The sequence below is a fragment of the Limulus polyphemus genome, unplaced genomic scaffold (assembly GCF_000517525.1).
Source record: "Limulus polyphemus unplaced genomic scaffold, Limulus_polyphemus-2.1.2 Scaffold1606, whole genome shotgun sequence".
Classification (NCBI taxonomy): domain Eukaryota; kingdom Metazoa; phylum Arthropoda; class Merostomata; order Xiphosura; family Limulidae; genus Limulus; species Limulus polyphemus.
The window spans coordinates 173511-185227 of NW_013667216.1; the positions used below are offsets into that span (position 1 = coordinate 173511).

General features: G+C 32.0%; 1 protein-coding gene across 1 annotated transcript; it reads left to right on the forward strand.

Moving 5' to 3' along the window:
- Positions 1–6663: 6663 nt before the first annotated feature.
- Positions 6664–10354, forward strand: LOC106464282 (paired box protein Pax-1-like). Its single transcript, XM_013924409.2, has 2 exons — positions 6664–6682; positions 9431–10354. The coding sequence occupies exons 1-2, from the start codon at positions 6664–6666 to the stop codon at positions 10276–10278; spliced, it is 867 nt and encodes a 288-aa protein (XP_013779863.2). The 3' UTR covers positions 10279–10354.
- Positions 10355–11717: the final 1363 nt, after the last annotated feature.

Here is an 11717-nt window from a genome sequence, read left to right on the forward strand (position 1 = left end):
TTATTTGCTTATTTGTTTACCCACATCGGTTGTAGATCATGAGTAATTGTTATTTTACAATAAAATATATTCATTTATGTTTCGGACAAGAATCTTATAAGTCGAGTCACGGGTTTAGTAGGAAGTACTAAATTAGCCCGAAAGAATCTTAATCTGAAAAGCGCGTCTCTAAATGTTTGTAGTTGCATTCGTTTTTGTTTGTTGTTGTTGTTGTTTGTATTTATTTGTGTGTGTATGTGTATTTTTATTACACTTATATTTTTTATGGAAAAAACATTTAGACCCTTATTATTGAAATTACAAAAAGAAAATAATCAGTTCAAAAAAGCTATGTATGGTAATTTGAGATTAAAAGTTGGTAACAAAACAACCAGAATATGATGAACTAATAAACTCTAAGGTTAGAAATGGTTAGCTACACTAAGTTAATACAATATTGTAAAGATAAATTGAGGTAACAAAACAACCATAATATGATGAACTAATAAACTGTAAGGTTAGAAATGGTTAGCTACACTAAGTTAATACAATATTGTAAAGATAAATTGAGGTAACAAAACAACCATAATATGATGAACTAATAAATTGTAAGATTAGAAATTACTAACTAGACTAAGTTAATACAAAATTGTAAGAATAAACTGAGGTAACAAAATAAGCATAAAGTCATTAGCGAGACAAAGGTATTAGTATTGTGAGATTAAAATAACGTAGTAATTAAAGACGGATTAAGGCCACAGTAGGCCCATTGGCAATTTCAATCCTGTGCCTCCGTTTCAGCGTAAGCTCCCTTTTTTGTATTGAAATTTTATTTTTTTATAGTTTTATAATTTTTTTAAATTTTGGGAACAGACTTTTGCCAAATATAATGCTTTTAAAATGCTAAGATTTCCAACTTAAAGATTTAATATCCATTCTTCCTTTTAAACGGGACCGACGTGGCCTATTGGTTAGTGTTCTTAACTGTTAATTCGAGGGCCCTTTTTATAGAGTTCTTAAAGGGTATTTCTGTTTATTACCAGTCCATATGTCCATGCCTTTTTTTTTGTTATCCTATGCATCTGAAGTAAAATCCTCCCCCCCCCCCAGTGGCTCAGCGGCAAATCTAAAGACTTCTAACGCTAAAAACCGGGTTTCGATACCTGTGGTAGCCAAAGCATAGATAACCGATTGTATAGCTTTTCGCTGAACTACAACCAACCAAACCAAAATCTGCATTAACTATATTACATGTGGACTATTTACAGCAATGTACAAATATTCAAAGCAAAATGTTTGTAATTGGTCTGTATTTCGCAGTTGCAGGATTCTGGTCACTCAAGTACATTTTAATTGAAACGTTTAGTAGAGTTAGAGATTATCGATTAGGCTAGAGAGAGGGGCCAAGCCAAACGCCGCGTAATATATAAAAATTACATTCAAAATAAACATTGCCTTGTGAACCATTTTACACTGTTTTCTCAAGGGCAACTAACTACTACGTCTTTTGGTTAATCCGGCCCTAGTAATAATACAAACTAAAAATAATTAGTTAGGTATGTTACTGTGAATTAAACTATGGTAACAAACAAATTAAGTATAGTACTGTAAAATTGAATTAGGATAACACATATAAAAATGATTTTAGATAGACAAATTGATGTATGTTACTGTAAAGTTAAGCTACGTAAAATATACACACATCATGATTAAAAGAACAAGATAAGTACTTCATTGTAAAGTTAAACTGTGGTAAAATACAAAGAACAAGTTGACAAAGTTAGACGTGTTATTGGTAAGAAAAATTAAGGTAGCAAATACAAACAGAAAGTCGTCACCTTAAGTAAGTTATGTATGGCATCGATAAAGTATGGTAACAATACAAACTGAAAATGACTAGTTAAAGAAGTTCAGGTATGATATTGTAACAATACGGTCACAAATTGATCGGTTAGGCAATGTTAGGTACAGTATTGTAAAGTTAAGCAAAGGTAAAACGAAAGCATATAATTATTAGCTAGACATTGTAAGTTTGAACTATGACAATAATACATACAAAACTGATTAGTTAGGCAATGTTAAATACAGTATTGTAAAGTTAAGCTAAGGTAAAACGAAAGCATATAGTTATTAGCTAGACATTCTAAATTTAAACTATGACAACAGTACAAACAAAGACTGCTTAGTTATGCAATGTTAGGTACAGTACTGAAATTCTAAACATCCATGAGTGAAAGCAAAGGAGAATACGTTATAATATGTCAACCACATATCTAGTGTCGTTGAGGCGTTTCGCCCAATATCAGTGCTCAGCAAGCCGGCTGGGATGTAACAGGCATAGTAATGGTCTAAGCGCTATATGTATATGTATATATATATATATTATCAGTTTTCAAAAGCAACAACTGTTATGGTGTGAACCAGATTAAGCAAGTGAGTTGTAGTTATTAGGAATTTATTTAAATCATCTCCCAATCATGTTCATACGGTAAGAATTAATACCACAACATCATTTTTTATTTATAATTTTAACACCGATTATTTATTTATAACAACGATTATTATTTAATGATCTCTACTATCATTCACAATAACTGAGGAAGGTTAAACTACGGTAAAATGTAAGCAGAATATTATAAGATAGACAAAGTTAGGTATAGTAGTGTAAGATATTCATACAAACAACATTATCAGTTAGAACAATTAACACATGGTATAGTAAGGTCAAAATACGATAACGACATAAATAAAAATGGTATAGTAGTGTAAGATAAACTAAGATATTCATACAAACAACATTATCAGTTAAAACAATTAAGACATGGTATAGTAAGGTTAAAATACGATAACGATATAAATAAAAATGTTTGTTTATTATTAAGCACAAAGCTACACAAAGGGCTATCTGTGCTCTGCCCACCACGGGTATCGAAACCCGGTTTCTAAAATAAAAATGACTAGTCAGACAAAATACAAACGGAAAATGATGAGTTAAACAAAATTAACTACATATTACTATGTGAAGAAAATTATGGATGATATTTTAACTTTTCTTTTGCGAGTTCGATTTTTTATTCCTTGGGTCCTGTTTAAAATAATGAGCTGAAATTATTGCCTTCATCGAAAGTGTTAAAAACTGGAAACAGACTATTATTTCATATTTATATCGAATTATAAAAAAAATCTCTATATATTACTAAGTATATCTTGCTCTATAAGCCATTGGAGTTTTATGTTTCGTATGTACAAAATAAACTTGCTTAGGAAGGTTTATATATATATTCATATTTATTTGAAATATAAAAAACGAGATAATAAGTTATGTTATCTGTTTATCCCTTTTATACTAGTAAAAGGATCTGAGGAGCTTTCAGAAGCACAGCGGTAATGTTTTATGAAAGCACTATAAGTTCCCACTTAAACAAAACGCAAGTAACCTTTTACTTTAAATCAGTCAGGTAACATAATTTTAGGTGTTTGTTGGTGTTAACAATTTCACGTCAAAAAAGAGAAAATATATAGTATAATTATCAGACGTTGTACATACCGTTACATTAATTGACACGAAATGAATCTTCAGACTTTTCAGTTATTTACAATAAATTTAATTTCATTTGATTTACGAGGAACAGAAAATTTAGCCACTACTTCTGTTACTTTGAAAAATAAAAAGTGGTCTTGTGAGAAGTCCCTGTCTGTAACCGTTACATTATTGATTGAAAAATGACTTTTGCCCCAAACTGTTTCAAGTAACTCAGTTGATCAACCTGAATAATAAGCAGATTTGAAATGGCAACTTTAAAACATCAACTTCCCAAAAACGAAACGGAAGAAAGAAATACTTTCTGTATTTGCTATATATATATACAACGTATGTTTTATGTCTGTGATTCTTCTAGTTTTTGGCCTTCCCGCTGGATTTAACTAAAACTTCTTGGATGCAGAGAGATGCTATTATGTGATATATTTTTCTTTTAGAACAGAAGTGTTTCAATCATATTTGAATACTGTATCAAAACTTGCCTTCCGAAGCACATAATGACAATTTAGTCATCTCGAAGCTGTGCTACAATAGAGGGACGTCTAACATCAGTATCCAAAGATGTTGCCCACTAAGTGGGTATGTTCGAGTAGAGCGCATTCTCAGAGGGAGAGAGGAGGGGTTGAAGTGTCACCCATCACAAAGGATCGTCGCTGTCAACACAGTAATCTTGTCTCACTTACACTGCTGAGAAATGTTCTCATTTTAACGTTACTACCGAAAAGGAAAAAAAAACTACGAACATCGGTAGTCCACTCGAGTGCTGAAACATTATAGAAAGATGAACTTTGGCAGTGAAGGAAATGCTGAAAGTGATAGAGAGGAAAAACTGAAAATCAGGATTTTCGTGATCTTTCATGACTTTAGTTTTGGCTCATTCTCTTGCTTAGAAAATTATATTTTCCCTCTAAACGATAATTTCCAGTGTTGAGAAACAAGAACTTATAATTCAATACATTACTTGAGAGCATTTTAACTTAATGTTTCAACACGTCGCTTCCTTGGCAAGTTTTAGATTAAGTCCTGCCGTGATGAAGTGATACAGCTGCATAGCTACAAAAATAAATTGTTACATTTGATATTTGCATCATTAAATTTAATTGTTTCTGCATAAGTCTTCTATTGGATTGGCATAAAATATTTAGATCAGACACCACTGTGAGAATATTGGAATATATGTTATATATATATATATAACCTTTATAGCAAATAGCTTGAAAACCGTTTTTTTCCCTTTCTTATAACTTACTTATTAAACATTAGCTGACGCACTTCCGATTATTTAGGAACATTCTAGAATCGTTATTTATCTATTCGCTATCACCATGTCATTTCACCTTCTCAGTTTTTTTTCCTTACATGAAAAATTCCATCTATGTTCTTTACGGCCGCAAAATATTTGAATTAAACACATATTTTATAATTATTTTTCTTTGAATCCTAGTACCACAGATGACCTCTAGTTTTTGAAACACATTTTTACAAATTATTGATGCACGTACTTGCTTGTGGTATTTTACACATAGGATCTACTGCAAGGCAGCAACTTGTCACTAGTTTCAAAACTGAGAAATCCATGTGCCATATAGTAAACAGCCTGCTTATGTGTTGACCTGTTTCGTAACTGTGGTACTCCCCACGTAGAATATACTGTAAGACAGCGACTTGTCACTAGTTTCAAAACTGAGAAATCCATGTGCCATATAGTAAACAGCCTGCTTATGTGTTGACCTGTTTCGTAACTGTGGTACTCCCCACGTAGAATATACTGTAAGACAGCGACTTGTCACTAATTTCAAAACATAAATCAATGTGCCATATAGTAGACATATTTGTGTGTGATATGAGAAATATGAAACTCCCAAGGGTTGGTAAAAATGCGATGCAACAGTGTTTTGTTTTTTAATTTTGTATTGATTTGTTTGTATAATATATAATCAGTCCTAAGCGTTAGTTACCACCAATTAAATATGTATATGCATAACATGGACAAAAATAAGTTCCAGAAGACAGAAGAGTGATAGATAGAAAAGAAAAATTCTCAAAAATATTGTAAAGATGTATAATCCGTCATTTACAAATGATCAATTCCTTACTTCCCTGAAAGTAGATCTCTAACTATTCTCCCTGTCATCCAACGATCTTTCTAAAAGATAAAAATAACTCACTTTAGGACATTTAGGGTACTACTTTATATTAAGAGTTAATTTTCCATGATCACACAGAATTTTTACTTTATGAGATGTTCCACATTCTGTGTGCACATGTTAAAATATAGTTGTTGTTCAAGATAAAATTATTCTAAATAATAACCTTCGTTTAAGGCATGACTTATCACAGAGTTATCACGGCAAATCTTATAATCAGATTGACTTAATACCTAATTTTATTCAATAAAATTATTCAGTCATCAAACATTAATACAAATTTGAAATACGATTATACTTTTGAAAACAAATGTAAAATAAATGTCATTCGATCTTTGTATTTAGCCGTCTATTTTCTAAAAACTACTTAAACTTTTCTAAATTAAAAAAACGTATTATAAAGCGTGTGTTTACTGTTTTTAAGTATAACAATACGTTTAACTATTTCTCTAGTATTAGGAACTGTTAACATTATTCAACTTTTCACACTACTGTTAGGATCTTTGTACACAACCGTTAACATGTAATGTTATTTCTGATTATTTTTGTATTATATCTGTTATTAACGTTAGGATATTCATAAGGTCAACTTTAGTGGGTTGTTCGCTACAAGATGATACAAAAGTCATGAGCAATCATGATTTTTTCTAATTATACCCTTACATCCGTTCGAAATGTATATTCTTGATATTACCACTCAATGTCACAAAAGGATCATTACCACATATTTTTGATGTTAGTAACACTATCCATATCCTTACAGTCGTTCGAAATGTACATTGCTGGTATCACCACCCAATGTCACAACAGGATAATTACCACATGTTATTGCAGTGTTAGTAACACTATAATACCCTTACATCCGTTTAAAATGTACATTATTGATATCACCACTCAATGTCACAACAGGATCAATATCACACATTCTTGTAATTTTGATAACAGCCTAATCAATAAAAATGCTAAAGAAAAAGAAACAGTTAAGTAAACAAAGACATGGTTAAGAAAAATCAAAGTAAGGACAGGACTTCGAAATGCCATCTTGGTGAACGACTTTTGGATCCACATGTGTAATAATTTGAGAAGAATTCTGCTTTGATTTAAATTCTCTTTCTACATTTTGTCTCCATTTTCTATATATATATACATTTATACTATCTCCTCCACTTTTCCTGAGATTTAAATTTTAAGGCACTGTTAGCTTTTGTTCACTGACGTTGACATTATTAGTGAGTTAAATTTCATTCACGAAGACTTCTCGAGACATAATGTTTGATAATAATTACGTTGACTGTAATATTATAGTTACCTGAGATGTAAATTTTAAGGCACTGTTAGCTTTTGTTCACTGGCGTTGACATTATTAGTGAGTTGAATTTCATTCACGAAGACTTCTCGAGACATAATGTTTGATAATAATTACGTTGACTGTAATATTATAGTTACCTGAGATGTAAATTTTAAGGCACTGTTAGCTTTTGTTCACTGACGTTGACATTATTAGTGAGTTGAATTTCATTCACGAAGACTTCTTGAGATATAAAAAAACAAAGCTTTTCTTAAATAATTTAAAAACGACTCTTGTGTAAAACATCTATTTACAATTAAAAGGAATTATTATCAAACAAGAAAAACTTATATATACAATTAAAAGGAATACAACTTTAAAATCTTACACAATAAATAGTTATTAAAAACAAGGACTATGACACCGGAACAGATATATAGTCATTTTAGGGTAAGTCCGTGTTTTTAATAACTATTTATTGTGTAAGATTTTAACGTTGTATTCCTTTTAATTTATATATATATATATATAAGTTTTCTTGTTTGATAATAATTCCGTTGGTTGTACTATTATAATCAAGCTCTTACTCACGTACTCAAATCATTCTTAAGATATAAAGGCACACCACAGACTATTTGTTTGATAGCTTTCTAGAATGATTCTAGATTATTTAAAAACCATTTCCAAGTGTAAATTCTCTGTCCACCACTTTTCAGGTAATACAGAACTTTATAATTAAGGTTTTGTAAATTTAAGTGCTGTTTTTCTTGGTTTAGTTTAAAAATAACCTTAACATTTATTTCGCTGCACATATTTTTTATAAATATATAGAGAGATCTCCTTATAACCGCTTCTCCAACATATTTAAAATAAACGTATAATTGTTTTCTTCTCCTAACTCTAATTTTCTTTCAACATTAACATGAGTGGAAGCCAAGTTACAAAAATGTGTTTGCTAGTTTGATATGGTTTTGATGCTAACGATATTTTCTTCCAGAAGAATAAAGCTTGAAAGAAATGCCTTTTCTCAATACACATAAAAAGTGTACCGTCTTCCAACAGATTAATTAATAACCTTATAACAGGAAAGAAAGTAATCTACTAACAATGACTTCTTTTTGCCATTCCAGAAAATAACTCACTAACAATGACTTATTTTTACTACACTAGAAAGTAACCTATTAACAAAGATTTACTTTTACCAGTTCAGAAAATAACCTACTAACAATAACTTCTTTTTAACAAACTAGAAAGTAACCTATTAACAATAATGTATTTTTACCAGACCAGAAATAACCTTCTAACAATGACTTTTACCATATCAGACAATAACCAATTAACAAAAAACTTTTTTTTACCAATTCAGAAAGTTATCTACTAACAATAACTTCTTTTTTATTAGTTCAGAAAGTAACCTACTAACAATGACTTCTTTTTATCAGTTCAGAAAGTAACCTATTAACAAGGACTTCTTTTTATCAGTTCAGAAAGTAACCTACTAACAAGGACTTATTTTTATCAGTTCAGAAAGTAACCTACTAACAAGGACTTCGTTTTATCAGTTCAGAAAGTAACCTACTAACAAGGGCTTCTTTTTACCAGTTCAAAAAGTTATCTACTAACGATGATATATTTTAACAGTCCAGAAAGTAATCTACTAACGGTAATCTATTTTTACCTGTCAATGACTTTTTTATTAGTTCAGAAAGTAACCTACTAACAATGACTTCTTTTTATCAGTTCAGAAAGTAACCTACTAACAAGGACGTATTTTTACCAATTCAGAAAGTTATCTACTAACGACGATATATTTTAACAGTCCAGAAAGTAATCTACTAACAGTAATTTATTTTTACCTGTCAAGTAAATAACCTACTAACAATGACTTCTTTTTATTAGTTCAGAAAGTAACCTACTAGCAATGACTTCTTTTTACCAGTTCAAAAAGTTATCTACTAACGATGATATATTTTAACAGTCCAGAAAGTAATCTACTAACAGTGATTTGTTTTTACCTGTCAAGTAAGTAACCTACTAACAATGGCTTCGTTTTACCAGACCAGACAATAACCTACTAATAATGACTTCTTTTTTCAGCCCAGATAGGAACCTACTAATCTCTTTTTTTTTCATAAGATCAGATAATTGCTTATTAAAAGGTCTTCTCTTTCACACGATTATAAATGAGAACATGCTAAAAACGTTTTTTACTATACCAGTCAATACGTGCTAACAGTGTTTTCTTTTAGATTAGACTAAATAAGAAACTTTCTAACAAGGCATTTTTCTCCAAGAGACTTCATGATAAGAGTAGTAATAAAAAATGTCTACTAACGCTCTTTTTTAAGTTTTTACATATTTATTATAGAAGATCTCACTTATTTCTTTCTTCATGGACGTTTTTGAGAGTTTGTTTGCTTCTTATTCAATAAATTTGTAAGAAAAGTCTCACTGGTAATAATATTCTTCCTACAGAAACACAGACCTACGGAGAAGTGAACCAATTAGGAGGTGTGTTCGTCAACGGCCGACCGTTACCCAATGCTATAAGGCTGCGGATCGTGGAGTTGGCACAGCTAGGCGTGCGACCGTGTGATATAAGCCGCCAGCTTCGTGTGTCCCACGGCTGCGTCTCCAAGATACTTGCCCGCTACCACGAGACAGGTTCTATTCTCCCTGGTGCTATCGGAGGGAGCAAGCCACGAGTAACAACACCGAAGGTCGTGGCATATATCAAAGACCTTAAGCAAAAAGATCCAGGCATCTTTGCCTGGGAGATACGTGACCGACTGTTAGCGGATGGAATCTGTGACAAGTACAACGTGCCTTCAGTGAGTAGCATCAGCAGAATTCTCCGGAACAAAATTGGCTCAGCGGTGCATCACTTAAACGGACATTATCACCCGTACGACAGTTCAAAAGACCATCGACATATCTACAGTGCCATCTATCCGTATCCCTGTGCTGCAGGGCCACCACCACAACCAGCTGCTCCCTTGTCCCAGTCTGCTATGAGCATGACGTCAGGAAAACTCATTAACCACAACTCTAATATCCCAACTGTTACCCCATCTTTCAGAGGATGGCCTACGTCCCATGCAGTATCTGACCTTCTCAGCCATTCTATGACTTTCCGTCCACCTCCCCAATCAGTGTCCATGCCATTAAGTGGCCAGCTGTCTGCTGACCCTGCTCAAAACTACAACTATTATATGTACCTGCAAAATCATCAGAACAGTGTCACTGCAAACACTCTCTCTCCTATCATGCACGGCGTAGTCACTCCGAATCTATGTCCTACTTCTCATTCAGCTGCCATATGACTTTCGCCCACCAGATAAAATGAAGAATCGCAACACTAGTCTTCGTGGTTCATAACTTTAATCAAAACTTTTAAAAACAGGGTAATAGAAGTACTGTTTGTTTTTTTCTGAACACTTCACCAGAAACTGATGCGAAACGATTGAGAAGAGACTAAAACAATGTTAAAACTTTTCTTGAAATGATGGTGCACAGCTATTCCTGGTACATTGATTTGAGTCGCTCATTTTGTTATCCTCAATCTGCGCTTCATACAAGTAGTAGTGAACTGAGATCTGGAGAACCATCACCAGAGACGGAGGCTACTGGAGTGTGTGTGTGTGTATATATATATATAGGTATCAGTAGTTTGCTGGAAAATAGAATAAAATATTCACTTATAAAATCTTCACACACACAAAATTTTGCCTTTAGATGTCTACGTATTTCGAAACTAGCAATTTTAAAATTCCCATCTTTAGTCAAACATTAACAAGTTTCGGTTTGTATCTTAACCAATATTTCACTTAAAACGATATTAAGATTTATTTTAACATCAAAGATATGAATAATCTCAATATTTCAACTTGTTATAATGATTAATGTTTAGAAGCGGTTCTCAAAGCCCGCTCGTGTTGAAAAAGTGAACTGACAATGTAATAGCTTCGTTTTAAAACATGTTAACACTGACATAAGGCCTGGATATGCTACAGAATATTGGCCGAAAGATAGTCTACTCTGCTATTAAACAAAAAAAGCATGGGTTGATATGAAGCTCAGATATGAATAACTTACTCTGAATTAGTAGAATATTTCGATGTATCAAGCCGTAACTCGTGCTGGTCTGGAATTTTGTTCGTTTTAAGAAAAAAATTAATGCTATTTTCTTAATATTTAATACTTTAAGTATCATGTTGTACTACAAACATAAAAATGTAGACAATGTTAGTTTTATTAGCACTGATATAGGTGATTATACAACTCCTGTTAAGATAACTACGAACTGTTTTCAGATATTTTTTCAAACAGTAAACCAATTCAATAATATATAATTAGATTGCAGAACGACCAATCAGAAAAATGAAGACTATATAGTTTAGTTATGATGCCACCAAAATAGGAAGTTACTCTTAAGACATATTACTAGTGTGTTAATATTTTCTTTTTTCTGGTGTTACCAGTTTTCATTCTATATATTCTCAAAAAACGGAAGTTTCTACTTCTTTCAACTTGCTGCTTCTTTTACTACTTAATACCCAAATGTTTTTCTTTAGTTAGGCTGCTTGTAATTCAGTAGAGATAGGGAAACAATTGAAAGAGAAGTAATTCCACCGTAGTGTTATCAAACAGCTTGTAATCCAGTAGAGACAGGGAAACAATTGAAAGAGAAGTAATTCCACTGCAGTGTTATCAAGCAGCTTGTAATTCAGTAGAGATAGGGAAACAATTGAAAGAGAAGTAA